General features: G+C 44.2%; 1 protein-coding gene across 1 annotated transcript in view; it reads left to right on the top strand.

Annotated features, from left to right (window-relative positions):
• XPO1 (exportin 1) overlaps positions 1-26,051 on the top strand; it is a 144,195-nt gene that overhangs the window by 20,270 nt on the left and 97,874 nt on the right. The window contains exon 2 of the mRNA XM_082249577.1: positions 25,863-25,994. Within this exon, the coding sequence (XP_082105703.1) occupies positions 25,869-25,994 (126 nt within the window). The 5' untranslated portion in view covers positions 25,863-25,868. The remainder of the gene's footprint in view (positions 1-25,862; positions 25,995-26,051) is intronic.

Below are 26,051 nucleotides of genomic sequence, written 5' to 3'. Positions count from 1 at the left end.
CCATCCCCCTGGTTTTCCCTGCTTCCACCCCCCTGTGCCTTCCAACCCCCCTGCAATGCTTTCCAAACCCCCCCCTTAATTCTCTCCAGTCCCCCCCCCCTTCCCCCTGTGCCATTCAGCTCCTCCAGTGCTCTCTGCTTCCCCTGTGCTCTCCGGCCCCCCTAGCGCTCTTCTATCTTCTATCATGTCCGCAGTTCTTGACCATCTCTTGTATCATGTCCGCAGTCTCTCACCATCTCTTGTATCATGTCCGCAGTCTCTCACCATCTCTTGTATCATGTCCGCAGTCTCTCACCATCTCTTGTATCATGTCCGCAGTCTCTCACCATCTCTTGAATCATGTCCGCAGTCTCTCACCATCTCTTGTATCATGTTCGCAGTCTGACCATCTCTTGTATCATGTCCGCAGTCTCTGACCATCTCTTGTATCATGTCCGCAGTCTCTGACCATCTCTTGTATCATGTCCGCAGTCTCTGACCATCTCTTGTATCATGTCCGCAGTCTCTGACCATCTCTTGTATCATGTCCCCAGTCTCTGACCATCTCTTGTATCATGTCCGCAGTCTCTGACCATCTCTTGTATCATGTCCGCAGTCTCTGACCATCTCCTGTATCATGTCCGCAGTCTCTGACCATCTCCTGTATCATGTCTGCAGTCTCTGACCATCTCTTGTATCATATCTGCAGTCTCTGACCAACGCTTCTACCATGTCCGCAACCTCTGACCATCTCCTGTACCATGTCTGCAGCCTTTGACCACCTCCTGTATCATGTCCACAGCCCCACACTTTTTTTCCCAGGACTTGACCCCTGAGTATAGACAAGAGTAAGTGCCGCATCTGTGCCATCCATACCAGTCCACCTGCACCTCCATCATGACTGTGGCTTGGGCCTAAAGAGTAAGCGCCGCATTTTGTGCATCTGACTGTGCCATCCATACCAGTCCGGGTGCACCTCCATCATGACTGCCTGAACTGAAGCTTTATCCCCAAGCAGGAGCGGCCATTAATCTTCTTTCTCCAGTTACAGTATATTGGTCAAATTACAAGTTAACTTTATGGGGGTAATACAGTTTCAGCTAAAGTTAGTGTGTTCACAGGGTAGCAATGCCAGGGAAATGCAGCTTTAAAATGTATGGCTTCATGGTGAAAAGTATGAGAGGTGGCTGGAGAAAAATCAGGACCCGGGACGTGCTAAATGTACAGTGTGTGTCGTAAAACGTTTGACATTTTGCACATCACATGGTAGAGGCAGCCACACTAAAGGTGCAAAGCAGCAGTCTACAGCTGCGTGCTCGGCAGCTTCCAATTCGATCGCTGGCTTTTTCACCCGTGCGCCTGAAGTGACACTGGCTCCCAGCTGCGGCAGTGGTGCTTCCATCTCATCCACTGTAAAACAAGGGACCGTTTTGAGTCACGCTGTATCGTGAAACGAAACCCTAACTGCAGAGGTACTGTACACTACAAAGCTTGTCATTTATTTTAGTAAAAATATGCTGGGTGTGACATGGATTTTCTTCTTATTTAACATGTATACATAGACATTTCATGAAACTTTAGGTCATGAATATTTACGTGAAGTCATGGAAAAGTCGTGGAATTTTATTGGTAAAAATGTGTATGAACCCTGCTGTGAGCGCTTCACTTCCCTGTCAGAGGAGATACCCGCATGACAGGGAAGTGAAGGCTCACATAGTTATAGCTATTAGCGGCCTCTCCCCCCGCCCTCCCGCCTGGTGTGTCAGTTCATTCATGCTCATCATCCCCCGCTGACAGGGAAGTGAAGCGCTCACATAGTTACAGCTACCGTATTAGCGGCCGCCCGGTATGTCACTTCATTCATGAACAGATCATAGTAGTAGGGACATCATTGAGAGGCGGGCGGCCGACCAGAGGCAGGACTTTTTAAACCTGCTAATTTTGGCATTTTTTAACCCATTATCGGCCGAAATGGGATAGGCCCATTTTCGGCCGATAATTTCGGTGCATCTCTATTTTCTAGCTTAAATCTTGGTATGTATATGTGTGTGTGTGTGTGTGTGTGTGTGTGTATATGTGTGTGTGTATAATATATATATAATATAGTAATGATTTTTTTTGATCTGTAAATGCTGGTGGTGGGTGCTTTTTCTTTGCTTTAAATTGTAAGCTCTACTGTAGTGACTGAGCTGTTTGTTTAAGGTTATATTTAGCACATGAATATCTGAAAAGTATGCATGTATCATATCTTCCACTTAAAGTTACAGGCATCACTTTCAGTTCACTTATTTTTTGACCTGCACATGGAGAAATATGTTAAAGCAGTTAAACTGCAACCTAAGCTGTACCTCTGAGCTTCTAAAATATTTTTTACAAAATATTGCAGCAAAGGCTTCTTGCTTATCAAAAAAGTAAATGGCTATGTGTAGACAAATCTTCTTCTTAAAATCCATAGCCAACAGCATTGGCTTGATCTGGTAGTAAAGCAGTTTGTAGCATGTACAGTATTTATTATAAAAGTTATAAAAATGTATGCTGCTTGCAGAATGTTTAATTGTGCAGCAAATAATTAACATAATGCATGAATTGCTGTTACAGAGGAAAAGAGAATAGTAGGGCTGCAACTAATGATTATTTTCATAATCGATTAGTTGCCGATTATTATTTCGATTAATCGACTAATCGGATAAAAAACCTCAAAAAAAAAAGTTAGTGTATAATTTAGTTAATATTCTTGAATATCTATATGCAGTGGTAAATATAACTATCCAGCTATATAGTTGGATATTTAATCTACTCTGAGACAGATATATGTATTAGAGGTTTAAATGTGGTACATATCGGACTCGGAGGTCAATATTTTTAAAAGACCTAAAACACAGTTTTGCAAATTTTCAGACTGGATTGGTATATAATATTCATGATAGACTCCCTTATTAATAGGCAGGTAGCTGGATACAAGCTCCCTGCAACTTCTGTCACTTATGCTGGCCATACACAAACTACATTTTTTTTTTTTTTAGAAAATTTTTAAAAACATTCATTTGATTTTTCTAACCATTAGTGGGGGTCTATTCGGTGTTCGTTGTCAACCACAGTGACAGGAAAATTTGAAGGAGCAGAATAGAAAACTTCTCGATCAAACAAATCTTCAAATAGTGTATGTGGTTTTTGCTCAGAAGTTATATTAATTTTAAAATTTGTTAAAAACAAGTGGAATTTTCAAACAACACTCGTCATTCAACGAATTTACAAATAATTTTTGAACAAATATAGATGTATTGGATTTTTGGACAAAAATATTTGCATGTATGGGCAGCAGAAGACCTTTAGGCTACATTCACACCTGAGCGTAGCGTTTTTCGCGCGTTTTTTTTACCGCGATTTTTGCGGCGTTTTTTACCGCGATTTTACTGCGATTTTTACCGCGATTTTTGTGCAGGCGTTTTTAGATTGAATAGAGATCAATGGAAAACGCCTGTAATCTGCCCAAAAAGAAGCTCATGTACTTTTTTGAGCGTTGGGCGTTTTGTATACAGCGTCAAAACGCTCAGATGTGAACAGGGGCCATTGAAATGAATAGGATTTGTCTTGTTGGGCGTTTTGAGAGCTGATCCTAGAGCAGAAAAACGCCCCAAAAACGCCCCAAAACGCCTAGATGTGAACGGAGCCTTAGTAGCAGCAGCATGCTTTTTTTTTTTTTCACCTGTCATGATGGGGTTAAGAAAAAAAATAGCCCTTTATAGTAAAAAAAAAAAAAACACAGCAGATATCGCTACTGTAATATAATTATAATTTCTACTGTGAAACAGTGAAAGTATTTATATCTTGTATCGTGTATGTCTATAAAAAAATATGCCCAGAAGTCGGATATCCAGGATATTTTAACTGGGAGTCAGACATGGAGCTATATGAAGGGTGGAGGGGGGAAAATTAACATTTTTATTTTAAAGTAGTACTAAAAGCTGAGACTTTTTTTTTTTTTTTTCATTTATATAATAATTTTAAATATAATGCACAATACTAGTAAACCTTTACTTTAAATGTAATTGTAATGCCCTCTAGTCTATCGGCCTCCACCTTCTCTGGGTTCAGATGCTGATCTTCCCTGCACAGAGCCCTAAAGTGATTGTAAAGGTTGGATTTTTTTTCTTTTTAACAACAATCTTGTCATACTTTCCCTCTCTGTGTAATGATTTTTCACAAAGCAGCACTGATTCTCCTCTTCTGCCTCCCCCCCCCTCCCCCACGGCACTTCTGGCCCCTCCTGCCTTAAAAGTGCCCCTATAGGAAGCAGCAAAGTATAGTACTGTACAGAGTGTCCCTATAGCAAGGTAAAACAAAAAAAAACTCTGCCTTTTAGAATCACTTGGTTCTCTTTCCCTGGACTACATTTCCCATGAGGCATTGCTCCTCACACATTCACAAGTTCTCTGCCATCTACATACATGTATGGAGGGTGTACTGAGCTGTTTGTGTGTTGCACTGTATTTTCTGATATGTAAACAAATAATGCATTCTGTATGCAGGACAACTAATCGGCTGACCGATTAATCGATTACGAAAATAGTTGACAACTATTTTCATAATTGATTAGTTGACGATTAATCGATTAGTTGTTTCAGCCCTAGAGAATAGTATTGAACCTGGAAACCAATCAGATTTTAACTGTAGCTAAAGCCAAAACGTGTCCTGCATACAGGAAAATGTGGAAAGAGGTGGGTGACTCCCATTACTTGAAGAGTTCTGGGTGTGTACTAGGGCTGCACGATATTGGGGGGGAAAAAAGTATATTGCGATATTTCGTTTTTAACGATATATATCGCGATATTTCTCCAGACAGTCTCCGGAGGAGGGATCAGTTAGCAGAGCTCAGCTTTCTGCCAGGGGATCCACCACACTCCTAGAACTTCTCCTGCCCGAGCCTTCTGTCGGAGCCAGAGTGTAGAGGAAGCGGGCTGTCGGTAGCAGCCTTTGTCCCGCAGTGCTCCTCCGCCATGCTCCGGACATCTCCCCCCCCCCCCCCCCCCCCTCTCCTGCTGCAAACACTGTTCCGCCGCCATGCAATCCGCCCCGTACTCCAGCCCTCCCTCTTAGTCAACAGCTGACCATTACTCCGCCCATTGTCTCTCCATTGAAAAACATTACAGCCTGATCCCGCCCCCGATGCAGCCAGGAGAGACAATGGGCGGAGCAGGGCGGAGTAATGGTCGGCTGGATACTAGAGGCAGAGCTGGGAGGGAAGTGTGGGACGGATGCAGTCACTGTAAGTCCTCCTCCTCCCCCCGAGTCCCGACTTCTCCCCGCTCTGCCTAATGCCTAAATATCGTGGCTTCGGCGATATGAATATCGCCCGTGCCTGCAGAACGATAGTCGATATCACATCGACTATCGTTCAGCCCTAGTGTGTACCCATTGGAACAAGGAAATTACTAACTTTTAATGACCTCAGATGTTTTACAGGCCTGGCAGCACCAATGGTGTCCTGTTAGACTAATATATAAGCTTCTGTGTTAGACTAAAGCCCGGTACACACTACAAGGTTGAAAGGGAAAACAATCTGACACATCGCTGTACCAACATAAGCTTTGTTGGTGCGGTGATCCTTCCCGCAGTGCTATTGTATCCAGATAATGGGATTCCCCCTTCCCACCAGAATACACTGATCAGCACTCAGAGCCATTGGCTGAAAGCCCTGGTCTGTTTCAGGCTTGTCCCTACAACAAAAGCCAGTGGTTAGACCGACTTCTGTTGGACAGACTGCTGTATACACTGACCGAAATTATGCTAGTTCCTGCTGAACCGTCTGGTTTGCGGACATTGTATACCAAGCTTAACTTGGTAAAGTTTTGCAGCATCTATCTTCCCTGTCCTTCTACCAGTTGGTCAGTCTTGACAGGACATCTGGTCACCAGAAGAACCTCAAGCTCATATTTCAACTTGCTTGAATGTATAAAGCCATTTAATTTAACCCCCTCACTCCCTTCAGAACGAGATTTTGTAATGATGCTACAATTTTAAGGCTGTTAAACAAAGCTTGTGCGTGTCTCATAGTGAAAATAAATCTAAATCCTAGGGCGTGGGCAAATGCTTGCAGAGTCTTAGGACTTTTTGCTCTAGGTCACTTATGGCGCTTTTCCACTGCATAGAACCGTACCGGCTCGGCACGCTTTTGTGCTTTTCCACTGCGGTACCGCATGGTATAGGGTCGGAACGGTTCGGTACGGTATAGGTTTGCTTTCCACTGCATGGAACCGAACGGTACGGTACAGCTCTGAAAAAACAGTACCTACTCGATTGTGGTTCCAACAGGTACCAAACTGGTACCATATCCCACAATCCTTTGCATGCAGTCACTACTAGCCACTGATTGGTCAGAGAATCACACCCACCCCGTTGTTATCCCACCCACTTAACTTTAGTACTACTTTAGTGGAAAAGCAAACCTATACCGTACCGAACCGTTCCGACACTATACCATGCGGTACCGCAGTGGAAAAGCAAACCGGGCCAAGCAGGGCCGAGTAGAGCCGAGCCGGTACTAGCCGGTACTTGCAGTGGAAAAGTGCCATTAGTCAACAGCCATAGGTCTATGTGGCAGATATGCACAGTTGACGTGTAATAATGTATTGGATTCAAAGTTGATGGAAAATGGTACTAACCTGACTAGTACTGCAATACTGCTACCGGCCAATGCAACAGCACCCTTTACTGCTTGAAGATACCAAAGAAAGATACAGCCGCACTCCACAGCTGAGATAAGATGTGAAGTTCTTTTATTCATCGTCGGACCAGACAGAGAGGGGACAGGTAGACGGGTTAACGGGTTTCACAGGACACGCTGTGCTTGTTCAGTTCCATTGTACCATGCAGTTCACCGACCATTGACTGCTCTTATGGCTAATCTCCAAATTAATCTTTGCTGAGTTGCTTTAACCTTAGGACCAGGCCATAATCAGGACCTTCACCTCCTGTCCCATAACTAAAACAGGAAGTGAGAGAATCTCTGCAAATTAAGGCAAACACCCAGGTCACCATAACTCATGTCCCCATTGGATGATTTCCCCTCAATTACTGTTCTGGGGACAACTCAACATTTGTTTACTTTCACTTTAAATGATGGTAAACAGGGCAAAGAGGATGGACCTCCCTAATTGGGGGGGGGGGGGGGAGGGCGCAGATGGCAATAAAAATCGGAACGTGAACGTGTTTTTATCCATCTATCCAAAACTAAAGTTTTTACGTTTCAATGTTTTTTTTTTTTAGGTTTCAGAAAAAGGGTGTTACAAAGGTACAAACCATGACTGTTAAAATCCTTTTAAAACTTGTATCATGGTGAATATATTTAGAAGAATTAAACTGTATCAACTGTAAATGGCAGGGCTCCTCAGTTCTGACCATTGCTGTGCAGGCCAGTCTAGGTTGCATCACCTCTCTCCCCGACGCCCCAATGGGAACAAACTGCGTTACGAGTAAAAGAGCAACCGACCTCAACTTAATTTGCGTGAGGGAATAAATAAAATTATACGTGTGGATCCAAAACCGCCACACTTTGTGCAAGTCCATCAAGTGTGTAAGACTGTTCCCTCTTGTCCACAACCTCTAAAACAGCTAGAGGAGGGCCCTGAGCAGCGCTGCCAATCTGACCAGGACCATGTACCATTGCAAAAATACTTCATAATTGGCTTCTATCTGAGACGTATTGATTTGATATCTGAGAGTATCTAAATAATTCCTTTAGGGAGGAGTGAATATTTTTCTTGCAACTTGTTTCTAGATATCATTCCCCTCTGGTTGCATAGGTCTCCCAATCGAAAAATCCCTTTGTTCGTCCACCACTCAAATGCAGGGGGACAGAGGCCCGGAGGTAACAGTGGATTGCCCAAGAGAGGCGCTAATGGGGAGATGTGAAATTATGTATTTTCCACAGTCTATCCCATATTCCCAAGGATAGGGACTAGGTCGGGCATAATCTACCCAGTCTGTCTTTAGTTTTTAGCCACATGAGGTTGCTAATCTGGGAATTGGGTAGGTCAGAAGATTCTAGTTGCATCCATATCAGGCAGGGTCTTTTTGAATGGAATTGGATTAAATGAGTAAGTTGGGCAGCATAATAGTATTTCGCTAGGTCTGGAACACCCAGGCCTCCCCCCCCCCCCCCCTCAGTTTTGGGGCAAATTAGGATCTGTTTGTTCACTTTAGGCCTCTTATCTCCCCATAAAAATTGTATGACTTTCCGTTGAAAAGCTCGCAGGTCTGTTATTAACCATTATCGGTAAGGTGCAAAGCAGGTACAGTACCCTAGGCAAGATGTATATCTTTACAGAATTCAACCTACCGAACCACGACGGTGGGCTAACAACCCATCTATTGAGATCTTCCTGCATCGTCTTGTACAAAGCCGGGTAATTGCAAGTATAGAGGGTATCCACTGGTGAGGTGAATGCCCAAATAAGGTAATTTCTCCTGCCATAAAGGGGAAATTAATTTTAAGAACATTAACCGTATCCTCGAACGTTAGATTGAGTGTCTGATATTTGGAGTGGTTCACCTTTAATCCAGAGATTGCAGCGAATGCGTCCAACTCCCTGTGCAGGTTCAGAATGGAGATCATTGGGGTCGAGCTAAACATTAGTATGTCATCGGCAAAGAGTGCATTTATGCTCCCTATGCTCACAGAGGATGCCCTGAATACTTGTGTTGGTGAATTTTCATAGCTAATGGTTCCAGCGCTAAGACAAATACTAGTGGGGCAACCTTGACGGGTACCTCTGCGAAGGTAATCGGATCCATATCCCTTGATCGACAATCTGGCTATGGGTTCGCTATACAGGTCCTTCTCAAAAAATTAGCATATTGTGATAAAGTTCATTTATTTTTTGTAATGTACTGATAAACATTAGACTTTTATATATTTTAGATTCATTACACACAACTGAAGTAGTGCAAGCCTTTTATTGTTTTAATATTGATGATTTTGGCATACAGCTCATGAAAAACCAAAATTCCTATCTCAAAAAATTAGCATATCATGAAAAGGTTCTCTAAACAAGCTATTAACCTAATCATCTGAATCAACTAATTAACTCTAAACACCTGCAAAAGATTCCTGAGGCTTTTAAAAACTCCCAGCCTGGTTCATTACTCAAAACCGCAATCATGGGTAAGACTGCTGACCTGACTGCTGTCCAGAAGGCCATCATTGACACCCTCAAGCAAGAGGGTAAGACACAGACATTTCTGAACGAATAGGCTGTTCCCAGAGTGCTGTATCAAGGCACCTCAGTGGGAAGTCTGTGGGAAGGAAAAAGTGTGGCAGAAAACGCTGCACAACGAGAAGAGGTGACCGGACCCTGAGGAAGATTGTGGAGAAGGACCGATTCCAGACCTTGGGGGACCTACGGAAGCAGTGGACTGAGTCTGGAGTAGAAACATCTAGAGCCACCGTGTACAGGCGTGTGCAGGAAATGGGCTACACGTGCCGCATTCCCCAGGTCAAGCCACTTTTGAACCAGAAACAGCGGCAGAAGCACCTGACCTGGGCTACAGAGAAGCAGCACTGGACTGTTGCTCAGTGGTCCAAAGTACTTTTTTCGGATGAAAGCAAATTTTGCATGTCATTCGGAAATCAAGGTGCCAGAGTCTGGAGGAAGACTGGGGAGAGGGAAATGCCAAAATGCCTGAAGTCCAGTGTCAAGTACCCACAGTCAGTGATGGTCTGGGGTGCCATGTCATCTGCTGGTGTTGGTCCACTGTGTTTTATCAAGGGCAGGGTCAATGCAGCTAGATATCAGGAGATTTTGGAGCACTTCATGCTTCCATCTGCTGAAAAGCTTTATGGAGATGAAGATTTCATTTTTCAGCACGACCTGGCACCTGCTCACAGTGCCAAAACCACTGGTAAATGGTTTACTGACCATGGTATTACTGTGCTCAATTGGCCTGCCAACTCTTCTGACCTGAACCCCATAGAGAATCTGTGGGATGTTGTGAAGAGAAAGTTGAGAGACGCAAGTCCCAACACTCTGGATGAGCTCAAGGCCGCTATCGAAGCATCCTGGGCCTCCATAACACCTCAGCAGTGCCACAGGCTGATTGCCTCCATGCCACGCCGCATTGAAGCAGTCATTTTCTGCAAAAGGATTACCGACCAAGTATTGAGTGCATAACTGAACATAATTATTTGAAGGTTGACTTTTTTTTGTATTAAAAACACTTTTTTTTTTTTTTTTTTTTAATTGGTCGGATGAAATATGCTAATTTTTGGAGATGGGAATTTTGGTTTTTCATGAGCTGTATGCCAAAATCATCAAATATTAAAACAATAAAAGGCTTGCACTACTTCAGTTGTGTGTAATGAATCTAAAATATATGAAAGTCTAATGTTTATCAGTATATTACAAAAAATAATGAACTTTATCACAATATGCTAATTTTTTGAGAAGGGCCTGTAAAATGTTCTAATGATTGTGAGGAAAATTGGTTCCAAAGCCATATTTTTCCAAAGTCCGTAACAGATATTCCCAGGATAGGGAATTGAACGCCTTATGTTGGCCTAGAGATAACATGCCTTTTCTCTGTCCCCATCCATCCCAGTTGGATTTTAAATGCTGATATAATATCCACTGCGCGTCTAGTTTGGTCAGGGGCTTGTCTATGTGGGATGAATCCCACCTGATCAGGGTGGACATACTCCTAGGAAAGAGTTCATCCTAGCCTCTAAAATTTGTCATTTTCAAATCGACGTTTGTAAGTGATATATTGGGTGATAAATTAGACCTTCTCCATGGTCTTTGCCTGGTTTGGGGATGACTTGAATAAATGCATTGTTTTCATGTTTGGGGATAGGTGTGCCCCTCCTGATTGAGTTGAAATATGAACAAAGATGGGGATCTAGGGCGTCCCCGAACTTTTTGTAATAATGGGTTGAGATTTTTGATGGCCAATACCACTTCCGATTCCGAGAATTCGCTGTCCATTATGTCTGCATGTGAAGCGGAGAGTTGAGGAAGGGGGATATCATGGAAAAAAGTTTCCATCAATGATTTTTGAAGTGGTTTTGGCTGGACATAGAGTTTAGAGTACAAGTTATAAAATGTAATTGACTATCAGTTGGGGGTTTTGTGATCTGTACCTGTTTCGCTGTCTGAATTTCAGAAGTGCTGGGAAATAATGTCTCAAACCAATTTTCGAGCTATCAGTGTATGTGCTTTGTCACCTAGGGCAGTGTTCCCCCAACCCCCGGGCCGCGGACCGGTACCGGTCCATGGATCAAACGGTACCCGGGCCGCCCGAGGAACTTTAAATGATTTCACTGTGGCGGCCGAGGCGCAGAGCATTGCGCACCCCCCCCCCCCCCCCCCCCGAGCCCGCCCATTGTGTGACAATAGCGAATGAAAATTTGCTATTGTCACACTGATCCTCCTCCTGGCAAATCAGGGAGCGGTCCTCCTGATTGGCCGAAAGGCAAACCCCACACCATTGGCCGAGAACTGAGGGGAAGCCGGGGACTGAACTGAAGAGAAGTGAGGTAAGTGCACGGACTGGTCTCGCGGGGAGTGCTGGCGCTCTGCCTTGAAAGGTGACACGCTGGCATCTCTACATTGAATGGGGGCAATGCTGTGGCACTCTGCATTTATTGGGGGCAATGCTGTGGCACTCTGCATTTATTGGGGGCAATGCTGTGGCACTCTGCATTTATTGGGGGCATTGCTGTGGGCACTCTGCATTTATTGGGGGCAATGCTGTGGCACTCTGCATTTATTGGGGGCAATGCTGTGGCACTCTGCATTTATTGGGGGCATTGCTGTGGGCACTCTGCATTTATTGGGGGCATTGCTGTGGGCACTGAATTTATTGGGGGCATTGCTGTGACACTCTGCATTGATTGATTGGGGGCAATGCTGTGGCACTCTGCATTGATTGATTGGGGGCAATGCTGTGGGCACTCTGCATTGGCGTTCGTCCACCATCTCTTCCCCCCCCCCCCCCCCCCCAGCGGGCCACAGAAAAATTATCAAACGTTGACTGGTCTCCCGAAGTAAAAAGGTTGGAGCACTGACCTAGGGTGTCTCTACCCTTGGGGGTGTAGGGGACTATTTTGGCTATACAGATCGCTCTACACCCCCTTTTTTTTTTTTTTTTTTTTTTTTTCCAAGGGCTGTTGGATAGAAAGTAGGGTATTTTGCACCAAGATATTTAGGTGAAAAGGTTCACGAAAAGTGAGTCTCTAGTAGTAGAACAACATCTATACCAAGTTTGTGATACAATTGGAAAGCCTTTTGTACGTTTTTAGTAGTCGATCGCTCGGTTCTAAAAGCTCCCCGAGCAGAGAGCTGCTGTTATATATATATATATATATATATATATATATATATATATACACACACACACCGTGCCTTGCGAAAGTATTCGGCCCCCTTGAACTTTGCGACCTTTTGCCACATTTCAGGCTTCAAACATAAAGATATAAAACTGTAATTTTTTGTGAAGAATCAACAAGTGGGACGCAATCATGAAGTGGAACGAAATTTATTGGATATTTCAAACTTTTTTAACAAGTAAAAAACTGAAAAATTTGGCGTGCAAAATTATTCAGCCCCCTTAAGTTAATACTTTGTAGCGCCACCTTTTGCTGCGATTACAGCTGTAAATCGCTTGGGGTATGTCTCTATCAGTTTTGCACATTGAGAAACTGAAATTTTTGCCCATTCCTCCTTGCAAAACAGCTCGAGCTCAGTGAGGTTGGATGGAGAGCGTTTGTGAACAGCAGTTTTCAGTTCTTTCCACAGATTCACAATTGGATTCAGGTCTGGACTTTGACTTGGCCATTCTAACACCTGGATATGTTTATTTGTGAACCATTCCATTGTAGATTTTGCTTTGTTTTGGATCATTGTTTTGTCGGAAGACAAATCTCCGTCCCAATCTCATGTCTTTTGCAGACTCCATCAGGTTTTCTTCCAGAATGGTCCTGTATTTGGCTCCATCCATCTTCCCATCAATTTTAACCATCTTCCCTGTTCCTGCTGAAGAAAAGCAGGCCAAACCATGATGCTGCCACCACCATGTTTGACAGTGGGGATGGTGTGTTCAGGGTGATGAGCTGTGTTTGCTTTTACGCCAAACAGAACGTTTTGCATTGTTGCCAAAAAGGTCGATTTTGGTTTCATCTGACCAGAGCACCTTCTTCCACATGTTTGGTGTGTCTCCCAGGTGGCTTTTTATGGATATCTTTAAGAAATGGCTTTCTTCTTGCCACTCTTCCATAAAGGCCAGATTTGTGCAGTATACGACTGATAGTTATCCTATGGACAGAGTCTCCCACCTCAGCTGTAGATCTCTGCAGTTCATCCATAGTGATCATGGGGCTCTTGGCTTCATCTCTGATCAGTCTTCTCCTTGTAGGAGCTGAAAGTTTTTAGAGGGACGGCCAGGTCTTCGTAGATTTGCAGTGGTCTGTTACTCTTTCCACTTCAATATTATCGCTTGTACGGTGCTCCTTGGGATGTTTAAAGCTTGGGAAATCTTTTTGTATCCAAATCCGGCTTTAAACTTCTCCACAACAGTATCTTGGACCTGCCTGGTGTGTTCCTTGTTCTTCATGATGCTCTCTGCGCTTTAAACGGACCTCTGAAACTATCACAGTGCAGGTGCATTTATACAGAGGCTTTATTACACACAGGTGGATTCTATTTATCATCATTAGTCATTTAGGTCAACATTGGATCATTCAGAGATCCTCACTGGACTTCTGGAGAGAGTTTGCTGCACTGAAAGTAAAGGGGCTGAATAATTTTGCACGCCCAATTTTTCAGTTTTTTAGTTAACAAAGTTTGAAATATTCAATAAATTTAGTTCCACTTCATGATTGTCCCACTTGTTGTTGCTTCTTCACAAAAAAATTACACTTTTATATCTTTGTTTGAAGCCTGAAATGTGGCAAAAGGTCACAAAGTTCAAGGGGGCCGAATACTTTCGCAAGGCACTGTGTGTATGTATGTGTGTATATATAATATAATATATAAATATATATATTTAATATAATGTATATGGGAGGGCCGACCTGCACGTTCCCCGATTTATATCGGAAATCGGCCCCCGGAGGTTACCAATATTTCGGGGAAAGTGCATGTACCGGAATGATGCCTGCAGCTAGAGGCATCATCCCCGGCACTGGTGTCTATAGCCGATGGTCGGCTGTCATTACAAGGAGCGGGAGGGGACGTCCCCCGCCGCCTTCCACGGCTTGCCCGGGTCTCCCGTCCCACCAGGAGACGCGGGCAACCAGCCTGCACGGCCGCCAAAGTGCCCCAAATCAAAGCCGCATTCGGCTCTGATCGAGTCTCCATGCAAAAACCCGGAAGTTATGTCAGGAGTGATATCACTTCCGGTTACTGTCTGGTGCCAGATTAAAAAAAATGACAGCATTCAAAACAGCCAAACTTGGTGTTTTGAATGCTTTTAAGTGAAGAGGAGGGGTTTGGAGGTCTTTTTAGACCCCCAGTTCCCTCCACAAAAGTACAAAAAAATCATCCGATACTGATATTTTGGCTAATGCATATTGATAACGAAAAACCGATATTGGTCGAACACACACACACACATTATATATATATATATATATTGTGTGTGTATATATTGTATGTATAGTATCTCACTAAAGTGAGTACACCCGTAACATTTTTGTAAATATATTCTTTTCATGCGACTAAACTGAAGAAATGACAATTTGCTACAATGTAAAGTAGTGAGTGTACAGCTTGTATAACTGTGTAAATTTGCGGTCCCCTCAAAACAACTCGACACACAGCCATTAATGTTTAAACCTATGGCCACAAAAGTGAGTACATCCTTAAGTGAAAATGTCCAGTTTTGGCCCAATTAGCCGTTTTCCCTCCCTGGTGTCATGTGACTCGTTAGTGTTACAAGGTGTTAGCTGTGAATGGGGGGCAGGTGTGTTCAACTTGGTGTTGTAAGTCTCACTCTCTTACTGTTCACTGGAAGTTCAACATGGCACCTCATGTCAAAGAACTCTGAGGATCTGAAAAAAAATAACTCTTGCTCTACATAAAGATGGCCTAGGCTTTAGGAAGGTTGCCAAGACCCTAAAACTGAGCTGCAGCACGGTGGCCAAGACCATACAGCGACCGGACAGATTCCACTCAGAACAGGCCTCGCCATGGTCGACCAAAGAAGTTGCGTGCACATGCTCAGCGTCATATCCGGAGGCTGTCTTTGGGAAATAGACATATGAGTGCTGCCAGCAATGCTGCAGAGGTTTAAGGGTGGGGGGGTCAGCCTGTCCCAGAAGGAATCCTCTTCTAAAGATTATGCACGAGAAAGCCCGCAAACAGTTTGCTGAAGACAAACAGACTAAGGACATAGATTACTGGAACCATGTCCTATGGTCTGATGAGACCATGATAAACTTATTTGCTTAAGATGGTGTCAAGCATGAGTGGTGGCAAGCAGGTGAGGAGTACAAAGACAAGTGTGTCTTGCCTACAGTCAAGCATGGTGGTGGGAGTGTCATGGTCTGGGGCTGCATGAGTGCTCTCTGCACTAGGGAGCTACATTAGTTCATTGAGAGAACTATGAATGTCAACATGTACGGTGACATACTGAAGCAGAGCATGATCCCCCTCCATTTGGAGACTGGGCCGCAGGGCAGTATTCCAACATAATGACCCCAAACACACCTCCAAGACGACCACTGCCTTGCTAAAGAAGCTATTGTTAAAGGTGATGTACTGGCCAAGCATGTCTCCAGACCTAAACCCTATTGAGCATCTGTGGGGCATCCTCAAATGGAAGGTGGAGGAGTGCAAGGTCTCTAACATTCACCAGTTCCGTGATGTCATCATGGAGGAGCGGAAGAGGACTCCAAGGCAACCTGTGAGGCTCTGGTGAACTTCATGCCCAAGAGGGTTAAGACAGTGCTGAAACATGATGGCCACACAAAATATTGTCATTTTGGGTCCAATTTGAACATTTTCATTTAGGGGTGTACTCACTTTTGTTGCCAGTGGTCTAGAAATGAATGGCTGTGTTGAGTTATTTTGAGGGGGCAGCAAATTTACACGGTTATACAAGCTGTACACTACTTTACATTGTAGCAAAGTGTGATTTCTTCAGTGTTGTCGCATGAAAAGATATATAATAAAATATTTAAAAAAATTTGAGGGGTGTACTCCCTTTTGTGAGATATATAGATATATATCTATATCTCGTGTAAAAAAAAAAAAAAATTAAAGGAACACTGAAAACCACATATATACACTGCTCAAAAAAAATAAAGAAACGCTTTGAAAACACATCAGATCTCAATGGGGAGAAATATCATGCTGGATATCTACAGTAATTGCTGGGTAATGTGTTAGTAAAAAATGTGATTAACCGCTTGCCGACCGCCGCAAGTAGATTTACTGCGGCGGTCAGCCCCTCACATGCAAAGTGACGTTAATTAACGTCACTAGCCTGGGAGGGTCTGGGGAGCTCCCGCTCGGTCACGGATCTCCCCCCCGTGTGTGTGACCGGCGGACCCGATGTCACTCGGCGATCGTCGGGGGAGAGGGAGAAAGTCAGGCAGCTTTTGTAAACGAGCCACCTGTCATTCTCCTCGGTGTAAAAACACTGATCACACGGTTCTAGAACCGTTGATCAGTGTCCTTACACCTCAAGTCACAGCCAGTCACAGTAAGAATCACGCCCCTAGGGACACACAGAGCCCCTCCCTCTCAAATAAAGTTAACCCCTTCGCTACCAGTGTATTTTCTCTAGCGCTCATCGACAGACGTAGTCCTCGGTGATACACCACCTTCGGGTTATGTTACCTCCGCAGGAGCAGGACTAGACAGGAAATTAAAAAGCTCTGGCCACACCCTAGGGGCAGTCCCAGAGGGTATATCCTCTCTCTCTCTGCCTCAGCAAATCAGTTATTTTCTGTCTAGTTAGGAGTAAGGACCTAGATACCTTGCTGGGATCTTAGGTCCTGGCAAGAATTTTTTTCTAAAAGGATTTTTTGGACAGCTTTTTTTCTCCAGTGTTCCTGTGAGATCTTCAAGCAAGAAAGCTGAACTGGGCGACGGGCTGGATGTTGAGATCCGGTGGTCACCCCAGTTCAGCCTACGAGCGCGTGCAGGCCATAGCTCCGCGCTGGGTCGGCCGCGACAAAGTCCCATTAAAGGACTGAACCCGCGAGTTAAACGTCTCGCTGAAACGCCAAAGACCATGAGTCACGGCGTCCGTATCGGTCGACAGCCCTCCCGCCCCGGTGGAGAGGGGTACTGTCAGGAGTTGGTGCCCGCCTGGTTCCGGTATGGTGAGTAGTATGTTCCCCCTTTCCCCCTGACGGGTTTTGTGGTGAACGCGGGCCCCTCTCTGTATGGTAAGAAAGAGTTTCTTTCTATCCTATAACATGTCACAAATCCTCCTACTTTGAGTGTGATTTTATGTGTGCAAAAAGCCAGGAGGCTTGGTTTGGGAGCTAACAATCTATTGTATACATGTTTTAAAGATGTAATCTGTGGCATTCTGGGAATCTTATGTATAAGCTACCTACCAGTCAGAAGCCATGGACATGTAGACTGCCTTCCAAGTCAGATCTCCAGCTAATAGCAGGCCTCCCGAACGGCCATGCGGTCCGCCAGGGCCGGTACCGCCAACCACGCCATATCCCCATGCAGAGAGAGTGTTGTGTGCCTGCAGCACACCGCTAGTCAGCACAGGCCGCCGCCATTTTTTTTGCTGGATCGCACGAGCCGCCATTTTGGCGTAGCTTCGTGTCTCCAGCATGGGGGCGGCCATGTTTGAGGTGATTCTACACCTCGTGGAGCTTGGGGGAGGCGCCGGAAGGCGTGCAGAGGGGCGGAGCCGCCTCCTTTCTTCCTGGGCAGCCAGCCAAAAGACTTCCTGTTTGTCTAAGACAGCGCTGTAAGCTGTTGCAGTTCAACTCTGTACATCAAGTGGTGAGCCTGGGGGTCTATCTCTCTCTCTCTCGATCGATAGGGATCCCTAGCAGGTAACACTAAGGGGTTTTTTTGTGGCGCTGAGGGTCAAAAAAAAAAAAAAAAGTTTTTTCTTTACTTTGAATTATATCATCCAGGAAGTAACTGGAGTTATTATGGACCCTGCCACACATATTCCCCCACCTGTTTCCCTCGAGGGGGCCTCGGGACCCGCCGGTGCACAGAGTATAGAGTCATTTACAGCAATTTTGGAGTCTATGGTGGCTCGGGTGGAGGCGGCCTGTCAGGGACGGGGGTCAAGGAAGCGACCCCCGCCTACCCCTATACTATCTGACACCTCTGACTCTGATTCAGAGATGGTCACTGCAGTTGCAGGTTCCTCTGCAAGGGCTGCTATCCCAGGTAAAGCCCCCTCAGACAGTGAGGAGGACGCTTCTTCTCCTGCTATAATTCAGGAAGAAGCATTGGTGGACGCACTAGTTGTTGCAGTGCAAGAAACCTTAAAACTTGAGGCTTTACCGGCAGAGGCAACTGAAACAGAAAGGCCTTTTGGTACTAATAAGCCCATCAAGACGGCGAAGGCTTTTCCTGTACCTAAATGTTTTGGTAATCAGATTAAAGGAGAATGGGAGCATTCTAAACGTACCTTTACTATTTCCAAGCGTATTGCTAGACGCTATCCGTTTGAGGAATCCATCATTAAGAAATGGACGGTACCACCAGTCGTGGATCCGCCTATTTCCAGGCTGAATAAAGCCACGGTTATTCCAGTGGAGGACACTTCGTCCTTTAAGGATCCGGTGGATCGAAAGATAGAAGCGGAGTCCCGCACTATCTTTTCTCTGATAGGGTCAGCATTTAGACCAGTAATTGTTATTGGTCTAGTTTCCCAGACACTTACAGAATGGGCGAAAATGGTACGCCAAGATCTTAGGGGAAAAGATATTCCCCAGGAGACATCTGATTTGATAGAACAGATCATACAAGGGCTACGGTTTATCTGTGACGCAGCCTTGGACACTACTCCCTTGTTAGGGCATGCATCTAAGTTAGCAGTGATCCTCAGACGTGTGCTGTGGTTAAAATGCTGGTCAGCTGACCTAGGTTCCAAAAAGACTTTGACCAATCTCCCTTTCCAGGGGAATCGTCTATTTGGAGCCAACCTAGATGAAATCATTAAGGATGCCACCGGGGGCAAGAGTACTTTTTTGCCACAGGCTGCAAAAGCTAAGGGACCTCGCAACAAGCGAGGACCTTTCTTTACCGCCCATAAAGGGCGCCCGGCTGGTACTCCCGGGAAAGGCAAGACTCCTCCAGGAGGGTTCAAGAAGGGCTGGTCGGACAAGCAGAGGACCAACCCAGCCAAACCCGAAGTAAAGGAGTACACAGCCTGAAGGTGCGCCCCCACCCGATTTCAGGGTGGGGGGACGTTTTCACCGGTATTCAGGACATTAGATCGAGCATCAACCACTACTACCGGTGCGATTCTTCCCTTCCAACATTTAAGTACAGGAAGCGGTAGTTACCGTTCCCTGTATAGATCTTTTCCTTTACCTTTTCCTAAGATTAGTCCCGATACCTCACAGGAATCGGATCTGATTGACCAGATAGGCCAAGTAGCCTCTAGTCGGGTGACTTCGGTCCCTGAGGTTCAACCAGAAAAGATCACCTTTCCTGATAACTATCAGGTATCTGATAAATGTGTGGGAACAGAAAACGACCAGACTTTCTCGGATGGTCGGGGCCAGATAGCTCTAGGGACGCCTGGTTCAGATCCAATCAGGGCCAGTGGTCCTAGAAATTCTAGGCTGGCCTCTTCAAGCCGGCCTGGCCGACTTGGACATGTTAGTCGCAGACGTTCCGTGGGAACTTCGTCTCAGGGAGTGTCTGTAGTCTCAAGGACCTATTTACCTTCGTGCTTTACAGTCGCTGGTTTTAATGGCTTGGCCATTGAGACCCAAGTACTGAAGGACAGAGGTTTGTCTACTTCAGTCATTCCTACCCTTATTAAAGCAAGGAAAGCGACTTCCAGCAAAGTCTATTATCACACATGGAAGACTTATATTGCGTGGTGCGAATCTTTAGGATTTCCTCCACGTACCTATTCGGTGTCTCGAATATTGGCCTTTTTGCAACAAGGGGTTGAGCAGAAGCTAGCCTTGAGCACCATCAAGGGTCAAGTTTCAGCATTAGCAATCTTCTTTCAGAAACCTTTAGCTACCAAATCCTTGGTGCGAAATTTCATCCAGGGGGTGCGGCACCTGGCTCCTCCAGTCCGCGCGCCCTTACAGCCCTGGGATCTTAATTTGGTTTTGTCGGTTCTACAGAAACCTCCCTTTGAAAACATCAGGGAGATTCCCTTGCTTACTTTATCCCAGAAGGTGGTCTTCTTGGTGGCTATTACTTCTGCTCGCAGGGTGTCAGAACTGGCTGCATTATCATGCCAGTCCCCATACCTAGTGATTCATAGGGATAAGGTAGTACTTCATCCTAAGCCATCTTTTCTTCCTAAGGTGGTTTCAGATTTTCATCTGAATGAAGATATTGTACTACCTTCCTTGTGTCCTCAGCCCAAGCATCATCGGGAACATGCGTTGCATTCCTTGGATGTGGTTCGGGCAATCAGGGTATACCTGAAAGCTACGGAATCATTCCGTAAGACGGATTCACTTTTTGTGATCACGGATGGCCCCAGAAAGGGTTTGCCTGCATCTGCCGCGACCATTGCCAAATGGATTAGACAAACGGTGGTACAGGCTTATTCTATTAAGGGTCAGAGTCCTCCGTTCCCTGTTAAGGCGCACTCCACTCGAGCGCTCAGTACTTCCTGGGCCTTTCGCCATCAGGCGTCAGTGGTCCAGGTATGTAAGGCGGCCACTTGGTCGTCGGTACATACCTTTACTAAATTCTATAAAATTGATGTGACGGCATCGGCGGATGCCTCATTTGGCCGCAAGGTTTTGCAGGCCGCAATTTGAGGAGACCGGTGGTCTACCTCGAGGGTTTTTTTCTGTTTGAAAAATTTTTTTGTTGAGTCTCATCATTAAGGATGAGCATTGTAAACTTCTAGTTGGCACCGGTTGGGCCTTCTAGATTGGGATTTGATTTCCATTTTCCCACCCCTCAGTTGTGATACTGCTCTGGGACGTCCCGAAGGTGGTGTATCACCGAGGACTACGTCTGTCGATGAGCGCTAGAGAAAAATGGATTTTTGTAAAATCTTACCGTAAAATCCTTTTCTCTTAGCTCATCGACAGACGTAGTCCCCGCCCCTCTGTTTTTGGAGTTGGGTTGGGTTAAATTCTCTAAGCACTGCTTTTTCACATAACTGATTTGCTGAGGCAGAGAGAGAGAGGATATACCCTCTGGGACTGCCCCTAGGGTGTGGCCAGAGCTTTTTAATTTCCTGTCTAGTCCTGCTCCTGCGGAGGTAACATAACCCGAAGGTGGTGTATCACCGAGGACTACGTCTGTCGATGAGCTAAGAGAAAAGGATTTTACGGTAAGATTTTACAAAAATCCATTTTTTACAGTAACAGTGCATATTTATAGCACTGATTACTGTAGAAATGTCACTGGTAACCCCAAAAGTGTCAAAAATGTCAGTCAAGGGTCCGATCTGTCCGCCCCAATGTCACAGTACCGCAAAAAAAATCACAGATCGCCGCCATTACGCGTTAAAAAAAAAAAAAAAAAAAAAAACAACAAAAATGACAATCTTTCCCTTTGTTAGTAAACGCGATAACTTTTGCGCAAACCAATAAAAATACGCTTTTTGCAATTTTATTTTTTTTACCAAACGTATGTAGCATAAAACAAATTGGCCGAAAATGTTAAAAAATTTTGATTTTTACATTTTTTTTGGGGGAATTTCATATAAAAAAATGTGAAAAATGTTGTTGTTTTTGCAAAATTTACCCTTTTTTTTTTTTTTGTTTATAGCGCAAAAAGTAAAAAGCGCACAGGTGATCAAATACCACCAAAAGAAAGCTCTGTTGGTGGGAAAAAAAGGACGTCAAATTTGTTTAGGTACAGCGTCGCACGACCGCGCAATTGTCAAAGTCACGCAGTGCCGAATCGCAAAATACCCCCCTGGTCGTTTAGCAGCCAAATCCTCCGGGGCTTAAGTGGTTAAACCCCCGCTAAGTGAAAAATATGAAATTAAATATTGCAGCAGCTGCTCACCAAGTAAAAGCCTCAGATATATAATGTAGTCAAGAAAAACCGCGCTTGCAAAAATAACTAATACCTCATATGAAACTAGTGGACGAATGTAGAATACACAATCAACCATAAAAAGTGCAAAGTGTTAATGTATACCATTACATTAGTGATAAACAATTCATCGGTGAATGAAAGTGCACCAGTGCTGGTAAATGTGAAATCAAACATTTTTCAAGTATATATGACTAATGGCAAAAAAAAAGTCCAATTGCTGTGCAAAACGGTCAATTAAAAGTGATAAGGTGCTGAGGTGCTTCCAAAATCCAGTGCAAGGTGTCTCAGAATCCCTCCAAGAACCGCACTCACCAGAATTGATGGACCCTCCACTGGGGTCAAAACAGGTTGGGAGTGAAACAATACCAAGGGACCACATCCAGGCTGCCTTTATCCTCTTATTTTTGATTCAAGTCTGCGGGGACCACAATTCCTTCACTGACAGTTTGATTCCTCCAGGGTGCAATTCTATAGTGATGGCCCCTTTTAAGCTGTTAGACTCAAACGGAGGGAATAGACCACATTGTGAAGCCAGTAAGGTGAAGTTTTTTTTTTTATTAACGTGCTAAAACTTACTTGCAAACAGTGGTAGATGGTAATGCATATAGAGAAACATGCTGAATGCCGTATCACCGCGGTGATTTCCGGGAACGCTCTATGTTGTCTATTCCCTCCGTTTGAGTCTGGGGCCATCACTATAGAATTAAAAAGCGTGTAGTAATCAGCGCATAACCACAATGACCAAAACAAAATATATATTTAAGGCACCAATCGGTGTTAACACATTACACCAGTGAATATAAAATAAATATTTGTTTTCAATATTGCTGCGCCAAAGTGACTCAAATCATATATCAATCAAAGGTGATAAATCAATAAAGGAAATAATCATTAATGTGAATCATACAGACAAATCAAAAAATGTAAATGAATATTCACAATATAAAATATACAAAAGTGCAAGTGTGAAATGAACCAAAAGTGCAATTGCAAAATAATCTGAAAAAAGTCCCAAACCCAATCCTAGACAAGGAGAGGGCACTCCAAATATCCCAATCATTTCTCCAGTGAAGTAAGAGTAAGATCGTGCTCCACACCACTCCAAAATAGTGCTCTCAGTGACTGGTGCTGAAATAGTAGCTCACCTCAGGGATAGTCTCATACAGAGTCAAACAAGCATCACTGATAATGAATGTACTGCCTGTTTCCTCTTCACATCTCCAAACTCCCCTGAGCCAGCTTTCAGGGTACGATGACATGTGTCCGTTGTCTGATGAAGTGCTTGTTCTAAGGTAAGGTTAGGGTAAACTCACATGGAGACATCCACACTCTCCATTTTGCCTTTGCACTTTTGTATATTTTATATTGTGAATTTTCATCTACATTTTTTGATTTGTCTGTATGATTCACATTAATGTTTATTACTTTTATTGATTTATCACCTTTTATATATGATTTGAGTCACTTTGGCGCAGCAATATTTTGAAAACAATCCCTATAGAAATGCACCCTGGAGGAATCAGACTGTCAGTGAAGGATGAATCCATTCTGGTGAGTGCGGTTCTTGGAGGGATTCTGAGACACCTTGCACTGGATTTTGGAAGCACATCAGCACCTTTATGTGTTACGATCAGTATCTTATCACTTTTAATTGACTGTTTTGCACAGCAATTGGACTTTTTTTTTTTGCCATTAGTCATATATACTTGAAAAATCTTTGCTTTCACATTTACCGGCACTGGTGCACTTTCATTCACTGATGAATTGTTTATCACTAATGTAATGGTATCTATTAACACTGCACTTTTTATGGTTGATTGTGTATTATACATTCGTCCACTAGTTTCATATGAGGTATTCGTTATTTATGCAAGTGCTGTTTTTCTTGACTACACTGGGTAATAGTTTTCATTCCCATCAATCGATGTGGCATCCTTTTGATCCTATCAACTTACAGGGGGCTGAATTCAAAGACACCACAAAATCTAAGAAAAAATTATGCAGCAGGCTAGTCTACTTTGCTAAAATTTCATTACAGCAACTCAAAATGGTACTCCAGTAGTTTGTATGGCCCCCACATGCTTGTGTGCATGCTTGACAACGGAGGTATGCTCCTGATTAGACGATGAACAGTGTCCTGAGCTCCTGAACAGACTGAAGTGTAACCTGGTGGCTTTGGATAGAACGAAACCATGTCCCAGAGGCGTTCTGTTGGATTTAGGTCTAGCGAGCGCGCGTGGGCCATTCACTGGTATCAATTCCTTCATCCTTCAGTAACTTGATGCCAGGCATTGTCGTGCACCAGGAGAAGCCCAGGATCCACTGCACCAGCTTTGGGTCTGACAATGGGTCCAATGATTTCATACCAATACCTAATGGCAGTCAGGGTGCCATTGTCTAGCCTGTAGAGGTCTGTGCGCTCCTCCATGGATATGCCTCCCTAGACCATCACTGACCCTCCACCAAATCAATCATGCTGAACCATGTTACAGGCAGCATAATGTTCTCCGTGGCTTCTCCAGACCCTTCCACGTCTGTCACATGCTCAGATTGAACCTGCTCCCATCTGTGAAAAGCACAGGGTGCCAGTGGTGGACCTGCCAATTCTGGTGTTCAATGGCAAATGACAATCGAGCAGTGAGCAACAGGGCACACTAGAGAATGTTGGGCCCTCATGAAATCTGTTTTGTTTGGTCAGAGAAGTTCACGCCAGAGGCCTGCTGGAGGTCATTTTGTAGGGCTCTTGCAGTGCTCATCCTGTTCCTCCTTGTACAGAGGAGGAGATGCCTGTCCTGCTGATGGGTTAAGGACCTTCTACGGCCCTGTCCTCCTCTCCTAAAGTAACTGCCTGTCTCCTGGAATCTCCTCCATGCTCTTGAGACTGTACTGGGAGCCACAGCAAACCTGGAAATGGCACATCAATACGTGCCATCCTATAGCAGTTGGACTGCCTGTGCAACCTCTATAGGGTCCCGGTATCGCCTCATGCTACCAGTAGTGACACTGATTCTAGCCAAATGCAAAACTAGTGAAAACGGGAAAGATGAGTAGATGAAAAAATGTCAGTGGCCTCCAACTGTAAAACCATTGCTGTTTTGGAGGTTGTCCTATTGTTGCCCATCTAGTGCACATGTTCATTTTGTTAACAACAAAGCCGCTGAAACTGATTAACATTCCCCTCTGCTACTTAACTGACCAGATCAATATCCCAGGAGTTTAATTGACTTAATGCTGTAGGCTGATTAAAAAGTTTATTTTTAAGCAGTGTATAAATGGAATTGCCCATTTTCTTAGTTATTTGTGTGTATTACTAGCTATGTTTTTAGATATCATTTTTTTTATTTTATTTTTTTATGGCTTATACGCTCTGTGTGTGTGTGTGTGTGTGCGTGCGCGTGCGTATGTGCACAATTTAGAGTATTAACTAATAGTGTAAATCTGTATTGCTTCTAATTTGGTGCTCTTTATTATGCATCATGGCGGTAATGATATCATTGTGTACATTATGAGCATTGTAGATGTGTGTTCCTGTGTCATCATATCAAAACTATCTAAAAGTATTCTAAATGTAATGTGGTGCCATCTGGCCTCTTGTATTTTTGAGTAATTTTTTTGTTCGTGCCTTCTTGTGAAAACTGAAATTTTCATCCTGATATTTTTGATTTTCTTTAATCCAAAAATGTGTTGTATTTTCAGTAATCTATGCCAGCAATTATGACCATGTTAGCAGACCATGCAGCTCGACAGCTGCTGGATTTCAGCCAGAAGTTGGACATCAACCTTTTGGACAATGTTGTGAATTGCTTATACCACGGAGAAGGAGCTCAGGTAGTTATGTTTTGTTTATCCATAAGTCTGTATAAATTACACATACAAAATGTATAT

This window comes from Pelophylax lessonae, assembly GCF_965119305.1.
Source record: "Pelophylax lessonae genome assembly, chromosome: 3".
Lineage (NCBI taxonomy): Eukaryota > Metazoa > Chordata > Amphibia > Anura > Ranidae > Pelophylax > Pelophylax lessonae.
Note: the sequence above shows the minus strand (reverse complement) of the source record. Positions and strands in the feature narration are given on the sequence as shown.